Raw genomic sequence first — 26,792 nt, forward strand, 5'->3', positions numbered from 1 at the left:
GGCTCAGATGATCTCGAGTGATTTCTCCCGCGGAACTATTATTCATATCACTAGCTCACAGTTGCTATGGGGAGGATGTTCTGGCTCATGCTGCTCGTCTTGCTTTCACTTCTCCTTACTGGTGAGTGATACCTGTCTTTAGATTTGTAACAATTATGTGCTTATTTTGTCAGAGATGGATGGACATAGGCTGATCTGTGAATATAAGCCAATGGTGTTTTACAGAACTTTTAACAGTCGACTCGGACCTGACATGTTAATAGTCAATTCGTACTTTCTGTGCTGAATATACAGCTTAATATACAGATAAGCAACTTGCAGCAGTGCCCTGGTATTGGAACACCAAGGATCCGAGAGAATCCGGGGGATCCCGCACTATCCGTCTTTTACCTTTTTCACAGCTGAGCTGTTCATATTCCTGTGTGTGTTTTAATGCCCATCCAACAAGCTTTCTGCTTCTGTTAAAAAGTGCATATAAGCAACTTGCAGCAGCAGTGCCCTGGAATCGAAACGCAAACACAACCCTACAAGAAAGCGGAACTCGACTAGAACTAAGCTATTCCTATTCCTGTGTATTGTTAATGTCCGCCTGCCAAGCTTACTGCTTCTATTAAAACGTACATAGATGCATTTATTTATTTATTTATTCCTATATTTATTTAATACTTTCACGAATCGATCGTTCTTTTTGGGAACACGAGGCATAGACAATATAGGTATATACACTTAAGGGCACGTAACATTTTCTTGTATTATTCATTCATTTTCTTATAAAATTCAATAATATTCTGTTCAAATAGTTATAGGTAACACAGAAAATCACTCCTAGTCATTCACGCGTTTTGGCGCTAAAATTTCAGCAATATTCTAAAAATCTTAAGAATCAATATGGCCTGGACAAGTTACCAATCGAGTCATCATTTATACTGCTTAAGAAATCTAAGCAATCTAAAATACGTCTTAGATCTCCTGGCATTGCATTTCAGGATAGAAGTCAACATTAACACCAGGCAGTGTTCTGAAGATTTCATACTGACTACTTCCCACTAATTCTGTAGATTACAAGACAGCTTGCTCGGGCGGTTTCTGTATTAAAAGTTACCCCACCATTCTTAATTCTTTGGCTACTGAAATGTTTCTCAGTGTGCTGTCATATTTTCAAATTAATCTGCTAAACTAAGTAGACCACGACTTGGCGTATTGCTGTGCATATGGAGGGTAATAACAATGTATGTGCCTATAAAAATAATCGCTCAGGATCCTAAGATGAATCTATGTCCATTCAAACAGACCTCAACAGCACAACTCCGAGCTCCACTACTTCATTGCGCTAAGCTTTACGTGCTCTCTCGTGACTCTCGTCATCGGTCTTTCACTATCAAAACTGCATTTACATATAATATCTTATTTAAGTAGTTTAAATCGACAAGGGGACTATTTATCCTAACACATGTCATGTTTCGCCCCATGGGTATCAAAGAACTGCCCCTTATGCCGAACACATCTATAGCCACAGCTTGGTCATGAAAAAGCTGTCGATTTAAACTTCTTTCTGCTTAAAGATAAGTGTGAATAAATGTAAACATTTTGCGCATTGGATTCCAATTATATGTAAATGCAGTTTTGATAGGGAAATACCGATGACGAGAGAGCACTAAAGCTTAGAGCAATGAAGTAGTGGAGCTGGGAGTTGTGCAGTTGAGGTCTGTTTGAATGGACATAGATTCGTCTTAGGATAGGATCCTGAGTAGATGTAGTTATTTACAATTTATATTTGAGACTGCTTGGGATATAGTAATATATAGCCTGACATTCGTGGTATAAAAACAATCAAACACAAACCTACTTCATGCCTATTTGATAAAGGCCAATGAAAGAAGAAATCCGAAGGAGAGACACTATCAAAACTCCTAAACAGAAAGACTTCTGTTTAGGGTATTTGATAAAGGCAACATATGTATGTACAGGAAAGGTAGTAGTGCTCAAATGTTCTTACACAAAGTTACATCTGTTCAATGAAGGCAGCTACAAACAGATGCAGTGCACTCTATGCAGGCGTGTGCAAATGTTATAATGAACAGACCATCAGAGGGTGGGCTCAGTAAAACTCTTTCAAAACTGAGAGCACTCACTCCTTATGGATCCAATCAGTATTTATTAATATCCTCCTGTGGATATCAAGAGGATATTTAAGAAATATAAAATACTGATTGAACACATGATGAGTTGGGTGTTTGCTCTTGATGGTCTGGCCATTATCATTGTAGTATCATTGATAATACATGTCATTGACATTGTAAGTAGTATCCTATGCCATACTTTGTATTGTTGTTTGAATATTTTTACTGCTGAAGTTGTCTACTGCTTATGTTTGATTTATTCTTACTGTACACCGCCTTGAGTGAATTCCTTAAAAAAGGTGGTAAATAAATCCTAATCGATCAATTGATCAATAAAAATCTTCTCCAAGTGAGGTGATTATATGATACCACAGAATTGCATGCAGTAAATTTTATAATGTATGCTTGCATTTTGCAACTCTGACCAAAATCCCATCCTCCAGAAATACCTGTCTGCATGTGTGCTTGGATGTGTGCATACATCCATGCAATTTTGTAAGATTCATGTTTTGCATGTAAAACATGATTTCATGTAGAAATGCTTTATACTCATGTCCTTCCTCCTCCCTTCCTCACTGAGGGACTGTAGTACATGGGTACCATTGGGTCGACTACTCTTGTGTATTCCTTTCTTGAATTCTATTTATACAATATGTTTTTTTTAATGGAAGAGCTGCTGAGGATTGCAGTTTGTTTCCTACTGCAGCAGGGTATTTGTATTTTAAAATTATTTTTTGACACACTAGCCTGCCCCGTTCCTGAGTTTGCATTCCTGTCCTTAAATTGGGGATCAGTCCCTACAGCTAAGCCTTTGCAACTGAAAACAGCAGAGGCTGAAACCTGAATATAGTGCAGCTCACTTAAAAATGAGTGGTAACTTCATTCAGCTACTTCTCACAGTAGGCATCATAAACATGGTGAAACTTTGGGTGTGCTATTTTTTTTTTAGACTTGTGTATTTATTTCATATAACTTTTAACCTGAAACTGGAAAACTCTGAAATTTCATATTTTTTCCTGTCACCAAAAGTGCTCTCTATTGCTCAGTGTTCAAATGAAACAGAGAAACATAGACATAGAAATGTGATGGAAGATAAGGGCCCAGTGGCCCATCCTCACTAACCACAAACTGCCTTTCCTAAGGGATCCCACATGTCTGTACCACACTTTCTTAGATTCTGACACAGTCCTCATCTTCACGACCCCTGCCGGGAGGCCATTTCACACATCCACCACCCTGTCGGTGAAAGAGTATTTTCTTAGATTCCTCCTAAGCCTATTTCCTCCTAACTTCATTGTATGCCCTCTCATTCCTGAGCTTTCCTTCATTTGAAAAAGGCTCACCTCCTGTATATTAACGCCACTGAGGTATTTAAATACCCACTTCTCTTCCATGTTGAGGATCCTAGAACTGTTCCTATATGTTTTATGACTGAGACTACTTACCAGTTTTGTAGGCGCCCTCTGGACAGACTCCATCCTGTTTATATCCTTCTGTAGGTGCGGTCTCTAGAATTGCACACAGTACTCTAAGTGGGGCCTCACCAGAGACTTATACAATGGTGTATTATTAGACAATAGTGCCCATTGCTCAGTGTTCAAATAGTGCACTATTACATAATAGGATTCACTATTGCTAAACCTGTGGCATAGCTATGTGAGGCCAGGGGGGCCTTGGCCCCCATAGATTTGGTCCTGGACCCCCCTCCCGCCGTCACCTGCCTTTGCTGGTGGGGGACCCCAACCCCTGCCAGCCAAGGTCCTCTTCTTCTCGCAAAAAGGCTTCCTTCTGTTTCTGACATCCTGCACATTGTACATATATCACAGAAGGAAGCCTTTTGTGAGAAGAAGAGGACCTTGACTGGTGGGGGTTGGGGTCCCCCAGCAGCAAAGGCAGGCGACGGCGGGTTGGCGGCGGGAGGGGGTCGAGAGTGTTGTCATTGGGGGGGCAAAGTTGGTGGTGGCGGGGGGGGGGGGGTGGGTGTCGGCAATGGCGGGGGGGGGGGTTGGCAGTACCGGGCTAAAATGTGCCCCCTCACCTCGGGCTCTGGACCCCCCTCTCGCCAAAGACTGGCTACGCCCCTTTTAAGCAGTGCACTATTTTGTAATAGATGCACTATTTATTTATTTATTTATTTATTTATAGCATTTATACCCCACATTATCCCAAACAAGTTTGGGTTCAATGTGGCTTACATCAAACTTTAAAGCAAAGTACAATAAGGATTAAACAAAAGTAAAAGACAATAAGAGGTATAACATCATAGCAGCAGAATGACTTATTTGAAAATAACAAACTAGCTAAGATAATTACAGTGGTCAACAGTGGCAAGGAATTCACTATAAAAATGCTTTCGACAATTTAAGTTGTTTTAGGTAATCAGAAACACACCTAGCTGACTTTGGGAGGGAATTCTATTATTTAGTAGCTTAGTATGAGAAACTGGCATCATGAATTGATTTATAACAGAGATTCTTACAATTCGGAAAATGGAGAAGTAGATAGTCTCTTGACGTAGGATGGTAACCGCAGCAAGTGTTGCATATAATCAAGTAGAAGATTGAACAACATTTGATAAACATGGGCAAAAGTTTAAAGGTGACTCTTGCATTTTTAGGAAGCCAATGCAACTTGATTAAAAGAGGGACTGATTTGGTAAACCGAGGGGCTTTGCATACAAGATGGGCTGCAGTGTTCTGGGCTGAGATTTTCAAACCTGAGTAAACAGCATTACAATAATCAAACTTGGACATCACTAAGGATTGTACTAAAGAATGAAATACTGAATTTGATAAGAAAGGCCTCAGTCTTTTTAATCTCCATAGAGAATTAAAGACACTTGAAACTACCACAGAAGCCTGTGGTTCAAATCATAAATACTGGTTGATAGTTATTCCCATGATTTTCGAGGTGGCAGAAAAAGGGTAAGACACATTATCAGTAGAGAAGTATTTGTTAGTCATTGGGTGAGCAGAATTAGTTAGGATTAGGAACTTGGTTTTGTCTCTATTTAGCTTCAGTTTGAAAGCAACAGCCCAAGATTCCATTAAATCTAAGCCGGAGTTAATTCTAGGCAGGACTTCATTTAAGTTCTCCATAAATGGTAAGTAAAGTGTAACATCATCAACATAAATAAAGGTGTTAAAGTCACGTGAACCTAGAAATCTACCTGGGAGGGGGAGGGCATCATTATGTTAAACAGAATGAGAGAAAGCGGGGAACCCTGGGGAACTCCACATACAGAGATCGAGGACGAAGATAAATTACCAGGTAACTTGATATTGCCTAGACTTTAAGAAACCAGCAAACCATTGCAGGACTTCTCCGCAAATGCCAAACTGATCCATCAGGCCCAATAAAATATCGTGGTCCACTGTATTAAAAGAACTAGACATATCAAATTGTAGGATCAAGATTTTCTTGTCCCGACTTAGGTTCATTTGGAAGTTGGAAATCAGGGTAGTAAGGACTGTCTCTGTACTGTGTGAGGGCCTAAACCCTGACTGAGAACTATGTATGATAGTATGAGCCTTCAGATAGTCCATGAGCTGACTTGATATCAGGCTTTCCATAACCTTAACTAACAGTGCTATGGAAGACTATGGCCTATAATTAAATACTTTGTTCATGCTAACCTTGGGGTTCTTAGGAATAGGCATGATAATTATTATTTGGAGGGGGGGGGGGGTGGAGGATCCCCAAGCCTCTTATTCCAGGTGCTGTCACAGAAGCTGGCTTTTGGGCATGGAAAATTCTAATCCTACTTTCTTGTTTTTGCATTGAATTTGACTAGTCTCCGTTTGTTACATCATTTCAATATCATTCACCAGTGAAGCAGAAATAAAGGTCTCATGGATTGATTGCTGTGGTTGTCTGAGTCTTGCTGCATCTGAGTAAGTGGAACTGACATTTCTTCACAACATGAAGAAAGCCACAGAACAATGGCTGAAACATCGGCTCCACTTACTCGGATGCAGCAAGAACTGGACAACTGCGACAATCATGACACTATCCGAAAAAGCCTAAGAGAATGTCTCATGGATTGGTTTGGTTTTCTTCTTTGTATAGGCTTATGCGATATCTTTCATTCAGAATTTTGGTTCTCTTTTAGATACTCAGAAGTATGATAAATCATATCTATGATGAATTGTGACTGAAATGGCGGCCACATTACCCTGTGTCAGGTTAAACATTCACCTAATCCCACTGCCCTAATTATGCGCTTTTCATTCCAGTTTTGTTCTCATTGTTCCCAAGTTCTCTCTGTCTGTATCATTACTCTTTACTATTTATGCTTGCATTGGCTTATTGTGGGATGCTTTGGGTAAGACACACTATGAAAATGGAAAATAAATAAACATTTTTTCAGGCCATCATGGAAATAGGGCTTCTTTTATCAAACAGCAGTAATAGGGGCCCTGTAGTGGCGTCAGCGAGCAGATTTGCCTCACCATCAGTAAAAGGCTTTTTTAAAGGAAGGAAATGGCCTGGGAGCCTGGTGGTAGATCCAAATTGCCATGGGACAGGCCCGCAGTAGGCTTGCAGCGCTTTTGTAAAAGGGCCCCTAAATAAATAAATACATTACTAGTGGATGCCTATGGTGCAATTCCATCTACGCAGGATACAAAGCACAAATTATTAAGAAACTCCAGACTACCCAGAACACTGCAGCCAGACTCATATTCGGAAAAGCGAAATATGAAAGCGCCAAACCACTCAGAAAAAACTTACATTGGCGTCCACTAAAAGATCGAATTACATTCAAAATCTGCACCTTAGTTCATAAAGTCATTCATGGAGAGGCCCCATCATATATGTCAGATCTAGTAGATTTACTAGCAAGAAATACAAAAACTTCATCACGCACTTTCTTAAATCTCCACTATCCCAATTGCAGAGGACTTAAATACAAAGCATTACATGCATCCAGCTTCTCCTACATCTGCACGCAAAAGTGGAATGCATTACCGAATGCCATAAAAACAACGCATGATCTGATAACTTTCCGGAAACTGTTGAAGACCAACCTGTTTAAAGAGTCTTATGAAATGAATCCTTCATAAAAGACTTAACTTCAAAACTACACCAGAACAAATCAATCTTGAACTCTTACTATTAGGTTACTTTAATCACATTATTATTATTGTATGTTATACCTTGTCCTTGATCTCATATGCCTGATATGAATTATTTATTTACTCCTTATTTATCTGTTATTTATTATGTACCTTAATTGTATTAATAATCTGAATTTCTCTCCCGTTAATGGCGATCTCCATTGCTGCCTAATGAAAGCCACATTGAGCCTGTAAATAGGTGGGAAAATGTGGGATATAAATGCAGCAAATAAATAAATTTAGTCACTCCTTGTTTACCCCCCTGTTTATAAAACCGCGCTAGCGGCTGCCGGTGCGGTAATGCCGACACAGCCCATTCACTAGTGTGGCTTTGTAAATGGAGGGGGGGGGGGGGTTAATATGATGATCTTGTCCACATTTTCCCCATAAATATCAAAGAGCCAGCAAGGTGTCAGAGAGCTCTGAGTTTTTTTTCACCACTGCCACTGCCACTCTCATTGTTTGAAGCTAAATCAGTAGTGCAGAGTCCCAGTTGTTGAACCACATTCTTTGTCTAATTGAGCACATTTCTGGATGTGCTCAATAATGCCACTTCCAGTTTGTTATTGAATACTGTCGTGGACTGCAGTTATATTACTGAAGTGTCTACATAACTTTTAAATAAATTCTTGCGGCATTTTAATATTACAGACATATCAGTACCTATTCTTCAGGCATTGTGGTGGTAATCCTTTGAATGTCCTACTCGTATTTCAGCTTTTTAATGCAATTATATCATGTTTTATAGGAAGCAGTGCTTCTGATGCTGAAGAGAAGCTGATAAAACAACTTCTCAATGAAAGCAGATACAATAAGCTAATAAGACCAGTCATCAACAACTCCCAGTTGGTATCGATACATCTACATGTATCCCTAGCACAGCTCATTAGTGTGGTAAGTGAAAGAATATGTGACGTTATAGTGACCATTACGGCAGCCAACCACTATTCTTGCTTATTTAAATACTGTTACTATACATACAAATTACAGCAACATTGTACAACCTCAGCCCTCGCCTGGTCAGGTTTTCAGGATTTTCACAATGAATGTGCATGAAATCGATTTGCATCCGATGGAGGCAGTGCATGCAAATAGATCTCGTTCATATTCATTGGGGAAGTCCTGAAAATCTGACTGGATTGTTGCTCTCACGGACCAAGATTGGACACTCCTGCATTAGACAATGCCTGTGTTAATGCACATTAAATATGGGTAACACTTATTAGTGCATAGTCTTCCTAAATGTTTGTGGGCAAGCTGGTGAGTGCTAATGGGGAAAGGGAAATGGGACTTGATATACCGCCTTTCTGAGGTTTTTGCAACTACATTCAAAGCGGTTTACATATATTCAGGTACTTATTTTGTACCAGGGGCAATGGAGGGTTAAGTGACTTGCCCAGAGTCACAAGGAGCTGCAGTGGGAATTGAACTCAGTTCCCCAGGATCAAAGTCCACTGCACTAACCACTAGGCTACTCATCCACTAGCAACATTCCATGTAGAAGCCTGCCCTTCCAAATCAGCAATGCAGCCGCGCAGACTTCTGTTTCTGTGAGTCCATGTGCAGCGTTTCTCCTCTCTTCCTTTTCCCTCATCTCATCTCCTTCCTCACTCTTCCCTCCCCTCCATCCATGTCCAGCATTTCTTCTCTCTCCCTTCCCTCTCCTCCACCCATGTCCAGCGACCCTCCTCTTCCCCCTGCCCTCCCCTCCATCCACCCATATCCAACGACCCTTCTCTCCCCCTTGCTTCCCCTCCATCCACCCATTTCCAGCGACCCTCCTCTCTCCCCTACCCCCTCCATCCACCCATGTCCAGTGACCCTTCTCTCCCCCTGCCCTCCCCTCCATCCACCCATGTCCAGCAACCCTCCTCTCTCCCCTGCCCCCCCTCCAGCCACCTGTCTAGTGACTCCCTTCTCTCCCCTGCCCCCCTCCTCCAGCCACCCATGCCCAGCAACTCCCTTCTCTCCCCTGCCCCCCTCCTCCAGCCACCCATGCCCAGCAACTCCCTTCTCTCCCCTGCCCCCCTCCTCCAGCCACCCATGCCCAGCGACTCCCTTCTCTCCCCTGCCCCCCTCCAGCCACCCATGTCCAGTGACTCCCTTCTCTCCCCTGCCCCCTCCAGCCACCCATGTCCAGCGACTCCCTTCTCTCCCCTGCCCCCTCTCCAGCCACTGAGGTTGTCCAGCAGATGCTTCGGGGCAGGCAGGAAAGATCCCCAGTCTTTCCTGCCTGCTGCCGGCGCTGACTCTCCCCCGCTGCCGGATCGCTCTTCAAAATGGCTGCCGAGACTTACAAGGGTGGCCTCCAAGACTTCAGCAGAAGTCTTGCAAGGCCGCCGCTGGAAGTCTCGGCGGCCATTTTTAAAGAGCGATCCGGCAGCGGGGGAGGGTCAGCGCCGGCAGCGGGCAGGCAAGACTGCCTGCCCCGAAGAATTCGCTGGAAAAGGGAGGGGAGGGACCCGGACCCTGTAGCTGGGAGGGAGGGAGAGAGGGAGGAAGGAGAGCCGGCTTGCCCTCAAGAACAACCGGCTTGCAAGTTGGTAAAAAAATTTAACAGGCTCTTGCGAGCCGGCTCCTGCACACCATTGCATAGAGCCCAAGATACCCTGTGAATTCAAACATCTGTGCAACTGAGGCAGTTCAAAGAAATGTAGCTTTTATCCTTGAAAAGAAGAACACATTTACAGGGAAACCATGCTGGAAACGGGCTCACAAAGATACCACTTCTTGTCTCATACCCCAAAACTTCCTTCTCCTTTCCTTGGTTCATTTGGAAACATCAGGAAAAATCTGTACCTTCCCACCCAAAAAACTGGGCTGTGAATTTTGAAGATATAATCTCAACAAAGCATCCTTATCTTGTAAAAATTAAAAGGAATAAGCAATGTAGCTTTTGTTTTAATTTCCACCGTCTGCTCTATCAATGTTGTTACATCCAGACTATCTGATGATACATCCAGCAATGATTGATCTTCCTTCTTTTCTTCAGATTTTGCCCGGATAGTCAATAAATAATATAGCTTTTGCACTGGTGGAAGAGACTTAAACATTTCCTTTAAGAATCTGTGAAAGCATACAGTGGTGGAAATAAGTATTTGATCCCTTGCTGATTTTGTAAGTGTGCCCACTGACAAAGACATGAGCAGCCCATAATTGAAGGGTAGGTTATTGGTAACAGTGAGAGATAGCACATCACAAATTAAATCCGGAAAATCACATTGTGGAAAGTATATGAATTTATTTGCATTCTGCAGAGGGAAATAAGTATTTGATCCCCCACCAACCAGTAAGAGATCTGGCCCCTACAGACCAGGTAGATGCTCCAAATCAACTCGTTACCTGCATGACAGACAGCTGTCGGCAATGGTCACCTGTATGAAAGACACCTGTCCACAGACTCAGTGAATCAGTCAGACTCTAACCTCTACAAAATGGCCAAGAGCAAGGAGCTGTCTAAGGATGTCAGGGACAAGATCATACACCTGCACAAGGCTGGAATGGGCTACAAAACCATCAGTAAGACGCTGGGCGAGAAGGAGACAACTGTTGGTGCCATAGTAAGAAAATGGAAGAAGTACAAAATGACTGTCAATCGACAAAGATCTGGGGCTCCACGCAAAATCTCACCTCGTGGGGTATCCTTGATCATGAGGAAGGTTAGAAATCAGCCTACAACTACAAGGGGGGAACTTGTCAATGATCTCAAGGCAGCTGGGACCAGTGTCACCACGAAAACCATTGGTAACACATTACGACATAACGGATTGCAATCCTGCAGTGCCCGCAAGGTCCCCCTGCTCCGGAAGGCACATGTGACGGCCCGTCTGAAGTTTGCCAGTGAACACCTGGATGATGCCGAGAGTGATTGGGAGAAGGTGCTGTGGTCAGATGAGACAAAAATTGAGCTCTTTGGCATGAACTCAACTCGCCGTGTTTGGAGGAAGAGAAATGCTGCCTATGACCCAAAGAACACCGTCCCCACTGTCAAGCATGGAGGTGGAAATGTTATGTTTTGGGGGTGTTTCTCTGCTAAGGGCACAGGACTACTTCACCGCATCAATGGGAGAATGGATGGGGCCATGTACCGTACAATTCTGAGTGACAACCTCCTTCCCTCCGCCAGGGCCTTAAAAATGGGTCGTGGCTGGGTCTTCCAGCACGACAATGACCCAAAACATACAGCCAAGGCAACAAAGGAGTGGCTCAGGAAGAAGCACATTAGGGTCATGGAGTGGCCTAGCCAGTCACCAGACCTTAATCCCATTGAAAACTTATGGAGGGAGCTGAAGCTGCGAGTTGCCAAGCGACAGCCCAGAACTCTTAATGATTTAGAGATGATCTGCAAAGAGGAGTGGACCAAAATTCCTCCTGACATGTGTGCAAACCTCATCATCAACTACAGAAGACGTCTGACCGCTGTGCTTGCCAACAAGGGTTTTGCCACCAAGTATTAGGTCTTGTTTGCCAGAGGGATTAAATACTTATTTCCCTCTGCAGAATGCAAATAAATTCATATACTTTCCACAATGTGATTTTCCGGATTTAATTTGTGATGTGCTATCTCTCACTGTTACCAATAACCTACCCTTCAATTATGGGCTGCTCATGTCTTTGTCAGTGGGCACACTTACAAAATCAGCAAGGGATCAAATACTTATTTCCACCACTGTATCTCTAGGTCTACAAAATCCTAAGTGGTGTAGAACGAGTAGATCAATGTTTTTACTCATTCCAGAAGTACAAAGACTAGGGGATACTCGAGGAAGTTACTTGGGCATACTTTTAAAACAAATAAGAGGAAATATTTTTCACTCAAGAAATAGTTAAGCTCTGGAACTCTTTGCCAGAGGATGTGGTAACAGCGGTTAGCGTTTCTGGGTTTAAAAAAGGTTTGGACAAATTCCTGGAGGAAAAGTCCATAGTCTGCTATTGAGACAGACATTCTTGCCCTGAGATTTTTAGTATGGAGTGTTGCCACGATTTGGGTTTCTGCCAGGTACTGCAGTGAACTTCACAAATTGCTTCCAGGTGCAGAGCTCCCCAACCCCCCTCCAAACCCACTCCCCACAACTGTACACCACTACCATAGCCCTAAGGGGTGAAGGGGGGGCACCTAAATGTGGGTACAGTGGGTTTCAGGTGAGTTTTGGAGGGCTCACATTTACCACCACAAGTGTAACAGGTAGGGGGGGATGGGCCTGGGTCCACCTGCCTGAAGTCCACTGCACCCACTAACAACTGCACCAGGGACCTGCATACTGCTGTGATGGAGCTGGGTATGACATTTGAGGCTGGCATACAGGCTGGAAAAAACGTTTTTAAAGTTCTTTTTTTTTTTTAGTGACCACTGGGGGAGCCAGGGGAGGTCATCCCCGATTCCCTCCAGTGGTCATCTGGGCAGTTGGGGCACTTTTTGGGGACTTGTTCGTGAAAAAAAGGATCCAAAAAAAGTGGCCCAAATTCTCGCTACTGCCGCCCTTCTTTTTTCCATTATCGGCCGAGGGCGCCCATCTCTCCTCGGCCGATAAACATGCCCCAGTCCCGCCTTCACCATGCCTCCGACACGCCCCCATCAACTTTGTTCGTTCCTGCGACAGACTGCAGTTGGAGGCGCCCAAAATCGGCTTTCGATTATACCGATTTGGGCGCCCATGCAAGAAGGGCGCCCATCTCCCGATTTGGGTCGAAATATGGGCGTCTTTCTCTTTCAAAAATAAGCCTGCATGGGTCCTGTTTACGAATTTTTTAGTGCGGCGATACAGACACCCATTAGGTTCCTATAGGTGTCTCTATTGTTAGTGCGCGCTAAAATGTTTGCGTGCCTACAGCGCGGCTTAGTAAACAGGGCCCCAGGTGTTCTGCTTGCATTGAATGTCTGTGCAGCATCAATCTGTACTAATCTGGCTTGTTTAGTTTTTCAGTAGGTATACTGATGATCTAGTGCCCACCACAATGTTTATGGTGCAATCTTTTCTTAGATAGGCCCTTCTTGTGTGACTCTGGGAAATTAGTGCTATTACAGTATAGTTCCTTGAATTGCTCTATAGTTCCTGAGTGACATTGTTAAGGTTTTTTTTTTTGTATTACTTTAAAATATTCCTGATACTGGATTAGATTACACCTTTCTCAGTAGTAGCTCAAGGCAAGTTACATTCAGGTACAGCAGATATTTCCTTTTTCCAGAGGGCTTGCAGTCTAAGTGTGTACCTGAGGCAATGGAGTGTTTAGCAACTTGTCCAAGAAATCATGGAGCCGTAATGGGATTTGAACCCTGGCTTTCCTGGTTGGCAGCCTGCTGCTTTAACCATTAGGTACAGCTGCTACAGATGATACTTATTCCAAACATGTTTTGTAATCCAACAATAAACTGAAGGCCAGCAGATATGAAGCCTGGTGGCCATTTGGTGACCTACTAGGCAAATCACATTACGGTTACTGGTAACCACAGGATTTCTGTTCAAGTGCTGCTGAACACCAAAGGCAACTTAAAGGGGTCCTTCCCTGCTGTGTTCAAAAATGCTCCTACTGTACCTTTACTGTTGATATAGGAGTTGCTCCCCCCCCCCCACCATAAGGATTTTATCACCCCAACATACCCCATCCTACCCCACCTTAGTCCCATCCATCTGAACCTCCCCGAATAGTTGAGTCACTGACTGCCTATGATGGATTGAAGGGCAAAGTGTAGGTCAGCGTAAGGAGCAAGAAAATGGGGAAACTGTGCTGCAAAATCTTCAGTGAGAAAAGAGGATTTGGAAGGGATATTTTAAGGGCAGTTCTGTAACAGGACACCTACATTTGAAGAAAAGTAGCTGCCTACCTTCCTTTTAGAATAGGCTCCTACCAGGTGCCTAAATATAGGTGTCCTGTTGTAGAATTGCCCTGTATTTCTGTGTGGGGGTGGGGGTGGGGGAGGGGAGAGGTAGAAATGGTGGGATCCTTGAGCCCCTTTTGTGGTAGGATGTTTTTCTAGGATATATTTTCTTCCTAGGGATTTGTAACAGTCCACTTTTCTAATTAGTGATCATGGTAAACTGGTGTACTGTTAATGTTCATCTCAAATCTTTCATTATGTTTAAAACGACTTCCTTCAGAAATCTGTAAGGTGCAACATCAATAGGTTACATATCAAAGTGCATATGTTCCTTGTTGATACCACACCCTACAGACTTCTGAAGAAGGCTGTTTTTGACAGAATGGAAAGTGTTGAGATTAACATTAACAGTACATCTGAGAGTCTGAGGTCATCTCTAGGCAGTGTAGTCTAATTTAAGAGTGAGGTTCATTCCTGTAAGTGTTACGGACAAGTCGCATAGCCAGACATAGTATTCTGGGTGGGTCTGAGCAGAAACTGGGTGGGCATACAATCCCCCCCCCCCCCGCTTGCACTTTCTGCCCCTGCCCCGCATACAATCCTCCCCCCTCCCCCGCACACGTATGCTTTTTTGCTCCTGTCCTGCACCACTGACCCCAAAGAATAAAATAAATACCTGAGCTGGCAGGGAATCCCTAAGCCCTGCCAGCTGAAGATGCCTGGTGGCCAGAACAAGTGATTTTCTTACCTACTACTGCCAGCAGCACTTTCCACCCGTTGCCGCCATGCTGGCCTCTCCCCTCCTGCACATGCTTGGTTTTAAGGCATGTGCGAAAAACAAGCATGAGGTATGTGTGTGTGTGTGTGTGTGGGGGGGGGGGGGGTGTTGGTTCAGTGGCAACAGATGGAAAGTGCCGCCAGCCGAAGCAGGTAGGAAAATCTCTTGTTCTGGCTGCCGAAGGACATCTTCAGCTGGCGGGTCTTGGGGATCCCTTCCAGCCATAAGGGTGTCAGAATTTTCAGGTGGGCCTGAGCCGAGACTGGTTATGAAATACACAAAACTAACCCATTGGAAGATGTTATTCTGGAAGGTAAGCTATTTTGCTTCCCGAGTACAGCATTTCTACATCTAGAGCCTGTGCATTTATAAGGTTCACACTGGCGTGGTATGGGGAAAATACTGGAGTACTGGAGGAAGAGGGAGAACTGGATAAAGGAGGGGGAGAGAACAGAGAAAGAGCAGAGCTTTGGAGAGGGAGAAAGAGAGAGCAGGCTGCAGTAGCGAGGGGAAGGGGTGCACTGCCCTTGATAATTCATCAGGATGTGAGTGGGGGCACCATTAGACAAACTTCCTTTGGTGCTGGCTTATTTCAGTGAAAAAAAAATCTTCACTGTCCAATAAACTGGTTGCCTATCCACTCTGTTTTTTTGAGATAACCATAATGAATATTGTGGTAGTAAGACTATGGTCCCAGGGCTTAGAGCCCTCTGTTCTCCATTTGGAATGGTATATGACTGGAGCTTCAAGAGGGAATATGGGCTGAGAATGGAAGAAGGAAAACAGCGGCTGGAATCCCAGGAAGGGAGAGGAGTGAAGTCAATAGGAGGAAGGTTCCAGTTGCTTTAAACCCTCTAGTGGCCACTCACAGGTGGGAGGGGCCCAGGGGATGGGTTGCAGAACTCCCACAGATAGGAAGCCAAGAAAGAGAGAGAACCAGACACAGAGAGGAGAGGGCGAGAAGAGAGATCCCCCCCCCCCTTGATAGAAAACCCCAGTAAGCCTTTGTCTAGGAAGCAGGTTATCTAGCCTGGGGAATGGAGGACTCTGAAGTAGATGCATAACCAGGAAGTGGTGGACACAAAAGGCTTGTAGGGGGTAAGTATGTTATCTAGCCCAGGGCAAGTAGGATCCAGAAATATACGCTCAGTCAAGGAGTGATAGAACTGGATGGTGTAAGCCCCTGGAGAGAAGGGCAGCCTGAGACCAGAGATGGGCGAGAAATAACCATGGTGCTGAAGAGGAGACTCAGCGGAGAAGAGAAGTTTTGAAGAGAAGTTTTATTTGAGCCTTTGGAGGCTTCTGATGGCTGAGGACTGTGTTTTGTTAGTAAAGTAGCCTGGGGGAGGGCTAGTGTGAAGGACTCGACAAGAGAGGAGGCTGCCCCAGCCCTTATGGCTCAGAAATACAAAGCCAGGGCTGTGTTTTGAGGGGTTTGTTTGGGGGAACTGTTTGTTAATGGGAAGAAGACTGAAGGAAGGGAACTCACCTCAGAATTGGGAAAAGGGAAAGTGAAAAGAAGAGAAGGGTTGGGGGGGGAGGGGAGAGTGAAGATACCAAAACACCAGAGATGGTCAGGCCTGGTTGCCTCAGGTTTGCCTGAAGGAGAGGGAGCCTGGGGGAGAGACTGTGCAGACAGACTGGAACCAACTTGCTATGGATACTGAAGGGTTAACCAGGCACCTGACGCTATGACTATGTTGCAATGTTTGATGCCTTAATAAAGCCTGGTGACTAATACTATGGAATGGCTCTTGAGAACTGTGTTTAAGGAAGGTGTGGCCAGAAACAGAATGCTGAGAGGCAGCTAGTCTGTGTTGGAAGCCTCCTGCCCTCGACAATATGTATGAGATGTATATATGCAAATGATATGCTAATATGTCACAGCCCACCCTTTGCCCCACCAAATGGAACAGTTAAACTATGCCTATGCCCTTCAGCTTCCCCTTCCTGCTTGAGAAATGGAAAGGAAATAAGGTAATACTTCTTCACTATTTCTTCTGGGGCTCAATGTCTCCAAAATAGATTAGTTATTCAAAGTCGTTAACTCGCGACAGGATTGTGAAAAATTACAGAAGGACCTTACGAGACTGGGAGACTGGGCGGCTAGATGGCAGATGACATTTAATGTGAGCAAGTGCAAGGTGATGCATGTGGGAAAAAAAGAACCCGAATAATAGCTACGTCATGCAAGGTTCCATGTTAGGAGTTACGGACCAAGAAAGGGATCTGGGTGTCGTCGTCGATAATACACTGAAACCTTCTGCTCAGTGTGCTGCTGCGGCTAGGAAAGCGAATGGAATGTTGGGTATTATTAGGAAAGGTATGGAAAACAGGTGTGAGGATGTTATAATGCCGTTATATCGCTCCATGGTGCGACCGCACCTTGAGTATTGTGTTCATTCTGGTCACCGCATCTCAAGAAAGTTATAGTGGAACTGGAAAAGGTGCAGCGAAGGGCGACTAAAATGATAGCGGGGATGGGACGACTTCCCTATGAAGAAAGACTAAGGAGGCTAGGGCTTTTCAGCTTGGAGAAGAGACGGCTGAGGGGAGACATGATAGAGGTATATAAATAATGAGTGGAGTGGAACAGGTGGATGTGAAGCGTCTGTTCACGCTTTCCAAAAAATACTAGGACTAGGGGGCATGCGATGAAACTACAGTGTAGTCAATTTAAAACAAATCAGAGAAATGTTTCTTCACCCAACGCGTAATTAAACTCTGGAATTTGTTGCCGGAGAACGTGGTGAAGGCGGTTAGCTTGGCAGAGTTTAAAAAGGGGTTAGACGGTTTCCTAAAGGACAAGTCCATAAACCGCTACTAAATGGACTTGGGAAAAATCCACAATTCCAGGAATAACATGTATAGAATGTTTGTACGTTTGGGACGCTTGTGGTGCCCTTGGCCTGGATTGGCCGCTGTTGTGGATAGGATGCTGGGCTCGATGGACCCTTGGTCTTTTCCCAGTGTGGCATTACTTATGTACTTATACCATGGACATAATGAACTTCATTCCTAAGCCAGAGTATATGAAGTATGACCTCACTCTCTCAAATTTACTGCTAACGCTCACTGTAGGACTTGCATTGTGCTAAAAGAGTTTCCCTCTGGAGTTTGTAGGATGCAACATGTATAAGCAATGTCTCCGAGTGTACAATGGGAAATATTTTTGTATCTTTCTGGCACATTTTCTTTGTACTTGTGGATCTTCTGTCTCACCATATGATTCACAGAGACTGACTCCTCTATGGTTAATGCCGTTCTGGTGTTTTTCTGTTTTACCATGTAGCAAAACCTAAATATCCCCAGTTATTTAACCAATAAAGACCAAACTGAATTTGGGTGAATAGAGCCAGTTGTTGGTTCTTCATTTTCCATGGTGATGATGTATATACAAGACTTCTGTTCTAATCTAATTTTTAAAACCACAAGCCTTTGATTTTGCATAACTTATTTATGACAATTTTTGTCAATTGCATTGCTTTCTAATGGCAGCTTGGGTCTATGTAAGAAAATAAATTATAACCCTATTTGCATTTGCTGATTAATGAGGCTGTTGGATATGTTGCAACAAAGGCATTTGTACAACCTATCATAAAGCTGCAGCCATATTCCTGCCCACCCCTTCCCCAAATATGTTGGGTAGAAAAAAAATCCCTCATAAGATTTTATCTCTCTTTTGTTCTGTTTTTGTTTTTCCAGAATGAACGTGACCAGATTATGACAATAAATGTGTGGCTAAACCAGGTAATTACTACATAATGGTATAATATTCAATACGACTGTGCAGATAATGGATGTGTGAAGAGCAATAACATTAAACTAATTTTATCTCAAATGTATATGTACTCCTTTAGGATTGGGTTGATTACCGTTTGACTTGGGAACCAGCTGCTTACGATGGGATAAAGAAATTGAGGATCCCCCCCAAGCAAATCTGGCTCCCGGACATTGTGCTGTACAATAAGTAAGTGGACCTGAAACACCAGCTGGGTGAGCAATTGGAGTCTTTGGGGAGGGAGGAAAGGCCTGGGGCAACCAAGAATGTTTATACTAGAGAGGAGCACACTTTGGTCATGATCCATTACACTAGTACATTAATATTCAAAAGATTATGAAGATAAAATCAGCTTTTATTCACATAAATTTGCCCCTTTGAGAATAGCCCACCCCTCCTTTTTCTTGTCTGGGTAATTTTTTTTCTGCCACGAAAATAGGGCAGAATTTGAAACATGGCAAGGATAGACAAACATATTTAGGCAAATAGCCGATTTGGGCACCTCTGAGAGAAGGGTGGCCGTCTCCCGATTTGTGTAGGAGAGATGGCTGCCCTTCTCTTTTGAAAATAAGCTGGATAGTAACATAGTAGATGACGGCAAGAGAACGACCTGTACAGTCCATCCAGTCTGCTCAACAAGATAAAACTCTTATGTGCTACGTTATGTGTATACCTGACCTTGATTTGTATCTGCCCATTTTCAGGGCACAGACCGTGGAAGTCTGCCCAGCACTAGCCCCGCCTCCTAACCACTAGCCCCGCCTCCCACCACCGGTGCTGCCACCCAATCTCCACTAAGCTTCTGAGGATCCATTCCATTTCCTGAACAGGATTCCTTTATGTTTATTCCCACGCATTTTTGAATTCCGTTACCGTTTCATCTCCACCACCTCCCGCAGAGGGGCATTCTAAGTATCAACCACTGCATGTGCAGGAACGGGATTGCCCAAGGGGGGAGTGCGTGGGAGGGAGGAAACGATGGAACATTTTTTACGGGAATTGCCCTTTTACACGAATGGTATGTGGCAGGTAGCAGCATTATTACACATCCCGAGTTTTAATTCATATTCATATGCAGATTGGGTTTACGGGCGGCAGGGGGGAGGTGGGTGGTTAGATCCGGTGACGGAGTTCCTCATCTCGATGATACTCGGTTTAGCCTCTGGATGGCTCGGTGTGGGGTCTCCTTGCACCAGGACTACCGATCAGCCGACAGCGTTAGTTGGGAGGTGGTTCGGGCGGTCCAGGGGGTAGCCCAGTGGGAACGGGTGGCGGAGGGGATAGCAAGACCAATGTTTGGTGGAGGCATGTGCACTTGAAACCTCCATAGAGGGGTTGGACAGTTTATTTTGAATTGGCTTCCGAGTTTTATTTGAATTTTATGTTCATTTAATTTCATTTAGGATGGGTGGGGGTTGACAGTGTATATAGGTAGATAGGTGGATTTAAGGTGGGGGACTTGTTTGTATATATTGGTTTGGGGTTATATGTTTCTGTATGGCTTTGCGTTTCTTTTTTAATAAAAGAGTTCTCCAAGTATCAACCACTCTCTCCGTGAAAAAATACTCCTGACATTTTTCTTGAGTCTGCCCCCCCTTCAATCTCATTTCATGTCCTCTAGTTCTACCACTTTTCCATCTCCGGAAAAGGTTTGTTTGCGGATTAATACCTTCAAATATTTGAATGTCTGTATCATATCACCCCTGTTCAGGTCAGCAACTCTCTCCTCATACGTCTTTGTAATGCAAATCCCATACCATTTTGTAGCTTTTCTTTTGCAACCGCTTCAATTCTTTTTACATCCTTAGCAAGATACGGCCTCCAGAACTGAACACAATACTCCAGGGGGGGCCTCACCAATGACTTGTACAGGGTAGGGGCGTAGCCAGACCTCGCTGGGAGGGGGGCCAGAGCCCGAGGTGGGGGGGGGGGCACTGTTTAGCCACCACCCACTCCGTCGTTCCCCCCAGCAGCCGCAGCCACCACATTGGACCCCCTCCCGCCACCAACTCCCCCAGCCACCGCAGCCGCCGCCACATTGGACCCCCCTCCCGCCACCAACCCTCCCCCGCCCGCCCTGCCGCCGCATCAGGTACCTCGTTTGCTGCAGCCGAAGAGAGTCTTCTTTAGTTAAGCGCCGGACTAGCGCCTTCGTTCAAGGAAGTTCCTGCTGTGATCAGCTGTTTCTGACTCCTTACACGCAGGACATAAGGCGTCAGAAATAGCTGATCACAGCAGGAACTTCCTTGAACGAAGGCGCTACTCCGGCGCTGAACTAAAGAAGACTCGCTTTGGCTGCAGCAAACAAGGTATCTGATGTGGCGGCGTGGCGGGAGGGGGGTTCAATGGGGATCGTCGCCAGGGGTCCAGGGCCAATCTACGGGGGCCCAGGCCCCCTCAGGCCCCACGTAGCTACGCCACTGGTACAGGGGCATCAACACCGCCTTTCTTCTGTTGGTTCACACCTCTCTCTATACAGCTAGCACCTTCTGGCTACGGTCCCCGCCTTGTCACACTGTTTCGTCGCCTTCAGATCCTCAGATACTATCACCCCAAGATCCCTCTCCCCGTCCGTACATATCAGACTCTCACCGCCTAACACATACGTCTCCTGGGAATTTCTACTCCTTAAGTGCCTCAATTTGCATTTCTTTGCATTGAATTTTAATTGCCAAATCTTATACCCCTTCTTCTAGCTTCTGCAGATCCTTTTTCATGTTTTTTCACTCCCTCCGGGGTGTCCACTCTGTTACAAATCTTAGTATCGTCCGCACAAAGGCAAACTTTACCTTCTAACCCTTCGGCAATGTCATCACAAATATATTGAACAGAATCGGCCCCAGCACCGATCCCTGAGGCACTCCACTACTCACCTTTCCCTCATCCGAGTGAATTCCATTAACCACCACCCTCTGGCGTCTGTCCGTCAACCAGTTCCTAATCCAGTTCACCACGTTGGGTCTTATCTTCAGCCTGTCAAGTTTATTCAAGAGCCTCCTGTGGGGAACCATGTCAAAAGCTTTGCTGAAATCTAAGTAGATTACGTCTATAGCACGTCCATGATTCAGTTCTCTGGTCACCCAGTCAACGCATTCAATGAGATTCGTTTGGCAGGATTTACCTTTGGTCAAGCCATGTGTCTCGGATCTGCAACTTATTGGCTTCCAGGAAATTCACTATCCTTTCCTTCAGCATCGCTTCCATTACTTTTCCAATAACCGAAGTGAGGCTTACCGGCTTGTAGTTTCCAGCTTCTTCCCTATCACCACTTTTGTGAAGCGGGACCACATCCACTCTTCTCCAATCCCACAGAACGTCTCACGTCTCCAAGGATTTATTAACCAAACAATGTAATACAGATATTATAACTCTGCTCCTTTCTGCCCAAACTATGCCCCCAGAACACATGCAAGTGGTGCATGTAATAAAGATATAATTCTGCCTCTGTTCTGCCAAAGCTTTGCCCCCTGGAACACCTACAAGTGGTACATGTAATAAAGATATTATAACTCTGCCTCCATCCTGTCCTAACTATGACCCCAGAACACCTAGAAGTGGTGCATGTAATAAAGATATTATAACTCTTCTTCCGCTCTGCCAAGCTATGCCCCTTGAAACATCTACAAGTGCTGAATGTAATAAGAGTATTATAACTCTGCCTCCGTTCTGCCAAAGCTTTGCCCCCTGGAACACCTACAAGTGGTGCATGTAATAAAGATATCATAATTCTGCCTCTGTTATGCCAAATCTTGACCATGGAACACCTAGAAGTGGTGCATGTAATAAAGATATTATAACTCTTCTTCCGCTCTGTCAAGCTATGCCCCTAGAAACATCTACAAATGCTGAATGTAATAAAAATATTATAACTCTGCCTCCGTTCTGCTCAAACTATGCCCCCTGGAACAGCTACAAGTGATGCATGTAAGACACAGGGGAGGAAAGGCCCGAAGGGAGGCGATCTGCATACTGCCACTGCTGTGCTTCTTTCACACGGAGCGAGGTCGAGGTGAGGCACTATGATTTGAATTCAGGGGGCCCGGCCCGGTGGTGGACGGAGGGCGGCGGGGTGGAGGGACTGTGGTGCTGGGCTCGGGGAATTTTTCCCCCCTGCCCCCCCCCTTCTCGGCGGCCTTCTTAGGATCAGAGATATAGGAATATTTTGGAAACTTAAATGGGCCCTGCTGCAGATAACTCGAACTAAGCGTTAGTAAAAGACCCCCTATGGCAACAGATACAAGGAAACCAAAGCAAAAATTATCTCACTACTGATACTTAAAAGCTATCAAAACAGACCTGCTGCCTTCTACTTTCTGTTTGCCATATTTCTGATGGTCCCCAATTATAAATTATATTTCTCATGTTGATGCTTTTTGTATTCTATTTTTTTTTTTTAGTGCTGATGGTACTTATGAAGTCTCTTTGTATACTAATGCGATTGTGAAAAGCAATGGAAGCATCTCCTGGTTACCCCCTGCCATCTACAAGAGTGCCTGCAAAATTGAAGTGAAACATTTCCCATTCGATCAACAAAACTGCACCTTAAAATTTCGATCTTGGACATATGATCACACAGAGATTGACTTGGTGCTTTCAAGCCCGTTTGCAAAGTTGGATGACTTTACTCCCAGTGGGGAGTGGGATCTCATTGAGTTACCTGGAAGAAGAACTGTAAACCCCTTGGATCCAACTTATGTTGATGTAACATATGATTTCATAATTAAAAGGAAGCCTCTTTTTTATACCATCAACCTTATTATTCCCTGTGTACTCATCACGTCCTTAGCCATTTTGGTGTTCTATCTCCCTTCAGACTGTGGTGAAAAGATGACATTATGTATATCTGTACTGCTTGCTCTGACTGTGTTTTTACTCTTAATATCCAAAATTGTCCCACCAACATCATTAGATGTTCCACTGATTGGAAAGTATCTCATGTTCACTATGGTGCTAGTAACGTTCTCAATAATTACTACGGTTTGTGTGCTTAATGTCCATCACAGATCTCCCAGCACACACAGTATGCCACCATGGGTAAAACTGATTTTCCTTGAGAGACTTCCAGGATGTTTATTTATGAAGCGACCAAAGCATAATGCATCTATCCAGAAGCTATGCAACCGTAGAAAGAATAACTTTGAAAACTTGCGTCTTGAGCCAACAGAAGTCTACAGGAATCACACTAACCCTATGAACATTTCTTCTCCAAGAAATTATGATATGAAAATTACTGACGTGGCTGATAAACTAAACAACCTTAATGACCTAAGGCTAAGATCTTCAATGAAGGTTTCTTCCGAAGTTCAAGAAGCAATGGATGGGGTCAGATTTATTGCAGACCACATGAAAAGTGATGATGATAGTCAGAGTGTAAGAAAAAAAATTGTTATGCTTCAAGTTTTGCTAACTATTCCCAATATTCTAGGATGAAGAACAAAAGTAGAAAACAAAATTCAATTTCATTTTAAGAATAATTTACAAATCCAGGGGTTGATATTCAGCTGGCGGTGCTCAGTACTTTGCTGACTGCCATTGCCATTATGCCTGGAAATTCAGTGCTGGGTCATGTCCGAGCTTCAGTATTGAATTTCCGGGTTTTCAGAGCCAGCTAAAACCGTAGTCGGTTAAGTGCGATATTCAGCACTGAACGAGCTTTGGGGTACTGGATAAAGATAGGACTGCCTTTTATATGGTCCTATTTATGCAGTTACCATGGCCACTTAAGTACTGCATATTGGCATTTAACCAGTCAAGTGCTGACTCTGACCACAGAATGCCCTCCCCCCCAATAACCGGTTAGCCCCAAACAGGTGATCTAACTGGTCAGGAGTCATTTCGGTCCAGTCAAATCACTTTGAATATCGATCTTTCCAATATTTAGTTCACTGGCCTGAACACCATCAGTGTGACTATTGTCATAGCCACAGCCCCTTTCTTAGCCAATTCCATTTTGGATAGGGCCAGGGCTGGATTAATGCATTGGTAAACTAAGCAGGTGCCTAGGGCCCAAAAGCTTAGGTGAGCCCTGTTAGATGTGCTCAGGAGGATAAGATTGCCAACTGTCTGGATTTTTTCAGGACACTATAGATTTCTAAATTAACTCTCTTGAAGCCAGAATCACCTAGATATTTTTTTCAGAGTTTAGCCCTCCAATTCTCCTCCCTTCCAGTGCAGAGAATGTGGTGGGATCCAGGCTCTGGAAAGGTTGCTCTAATCACAGGAAGACTGGGCTCTTGAGAGCCAGTAGAACCAGTGAATGTCTTGGAAGGAAATGGGATTGTTCTGAAAGGGTAAGAATGTAAGACAAATGGGGGAAATGGGAGGGGGCTGCTGCTGCAGACTAAGAAGGAGTTGGCAGAAAACACAAGAACTTTACATGATGGTCGGCAAAACTGATGATGGGGGGTGGGGGCACTCACTGAATTAGCACATGAGCAGCAGGCAGCAACACAACACCAGAAGAGAGTGTATATCTGTCTGAAGAGCAAAAGAGTGCATGTGTGTGCCTGAAGAATGAGAGTGGGTGCATGTGTGTATCTGAAGAGCAAGAGTATATTTATGTGTCTGAAGAGTGAAAGTGCATGCATGTGATTGTATGCATATCTAAGGAGGAAAAGGGAAGAGTGAGAGAGATACGGGGCTGGCATGAGGGAGATGGTGGTTAGTCACACCTATCCATTCTGTGCAGTGAATACGTACTGGCAAACTACCATCCTAACCCATTGGTTCGACAAGCAGTCAGCTTCCCCATTATTGACAAATACCACCTGATGTTCAATGAATTCCTACTGTGGCTCTCTCAGGTTTTTGTGATTGGTCTGCAAAGTACCTTTGTGATGTCATTGAGTTCTATGATATCAGTCATAAGTGATTGGCCAGAGAGGGTCTGTTGAATCACTTATTCTAATTCTTGCAGTAGATTATTTAATGGTTTCTGAAGAAATGTTAAAATGCAATGATTACTGTACTCAGTATGGAATAAATATATTAGGGATGTGGCATGCATGGAATTTTTCTCTACATGGTCTATCTTAAATACTAGAATTTTTCTCTGAAATTTCTTATGGACAATGTGCATTGCTAGATCTGTAATTCCTGTTTTTCATTTTGCAGATCATTGAAGACTGGAAATATGTGGCCATGGTAGTGGACAGACTCTTCCTATGGATATTCATCTTTGTTTGTGTGCTGGGAACTGTTGGGCTATTTATGCAACCTCTCTTTCAAAGCAACTCTGTGGTCACTAATCCTTCATAATACAGAGCCTGGCGTGCACATGCAATTATTATCTGAACAATATTATGTGTTGTTCCCCTGGTATTTTGTATAAAACTAGCATTTTCCTTGGAAATAGGGCCAGTGGTGGCTGCTGTTAAAGTGCAATGGTGCAATCATTTCTCAAGATAACTATGCTTAATCGAAGCAGCCTTTGCTTCCTCGACCTGTTTGTTTCTTCTGTTGAAGGGTTAGTAATGAATGCTTCCTGAGTTCCTCTGAATAAAAGCTGGAGAAAGGGAAGGACCTCTGGAGAACAGAAGTTCTTTGTCGAAGTCATTGTAACCAAACTGGCTCATCTTGCATTAGAAGGAGGGAGTCTAGTTAGCAGAGCAGGACACCCAGTTATGTAGCTTCCAGATCCTTTATACCTAGGTGGTCAGAGTTGAACCTACACTGCTGGTCTGGGACTGAGCAAAGAAGAAGCAGGACGAAGCCCCTAGTGTGAATGAGCCTGGGAAGTATGATTAGATAAGAGCAGCCATTGTAAAATGAGATAGGGATGGGAATGGGGGAGAGGGGGGTAGATGCTACTATTCTGCATCACTTAGAGTTTGGCCCATCAGTTGCCACTGGATGGAACAACTGTAAGAATGTGAAAGATGCGATCCAAAAGCTAGGTATATTCCAAGTATTGGTAAAAAGGGGATCCCAACTTGCAAATAGATCTTAATGATCATGGTGCATACGCTTAAGCCTTTGATTGAACTGGGAACTTGGAGATAGATTTAATGATTAGGCAAAACATGTACAGTCAGTTTGCTGGCAATGCTTTGAAATAGAGATAATGAATCCCAGAAACATATTTAATGATAGTCATTTAATATCCTCACTTTAATCCACTTTAATCCTTCTCCATCATAGTCTTGATGTCTTAGCTTTATTTCTTGCTATGTGTCCTGTC

At 44.1% G+C, this 26,792-nt stretch overlaps 1 protein-coding gene across 1 annotated transcript; it reads left to right on the forward strand.

The window, feature by feature from the left end:
• On the forward strand, positions 1–26,792 carry CHRNB4 (cholinergic receptor nicotinic beta 4 subunit). Its single transcript, XM_030190361.1, has 6 exons — positions 1–121; positions 7,986–8,131; positions 18,538–18,582; positions 18,693–18,802; positions 23,011–23,983; positions 25,727–26,792. The coding sequence occupies exons 1-6, from the start codon at positions 67–69 to the stop codon at positions 25,868–25,870; spliced, it is 1,473 nt and encodes a 490-aa protein (XP_030046221.1). The 5' UTR covers positions 1–66; the 3' UTR covers positions 25,871–26,792.

Source organism: Microcaecilia unicolor, chromosome 1 (assembly GCF_901765095.1).
Source record: "Microcaecilia unicolor chromosome 1, aMicUni1.1, whole genome shotgun sequence".
Classification (NCBI taxonomy): domain Eukaryota; kingdom Metazoa; phylum Chordata; class Amphibia; order Gymnophiona; family Siphonopidae; genus Microcaecilia; species Microcaecilia unicolor.

Excerpts from the sequence above, each read along its gene's own strand:
- CHRNB4 (XM_030190361.1), top strand. The coding sequence starts at position 67 with ATGGGGAGGATGTTCTGGCTCATGCTGCTCGTCTTGCTTTCACTTCTC. Across the intron at positions 122-7,985 it reads GCTTTCACTTCTCCTTACTG|GAAGCAGTGCTTCTGATGCT; the intron begins GTGAGTGATACC and ends CATGTTTTATAG. Across the intron at positions 8,132-18,537 it reads TAGCACAGCTCATTAGTGTG|AATGAACGTGACCAGATTAT; the intron begins GTAAGTGAAAGA and ends TTGTTTTTCCAG.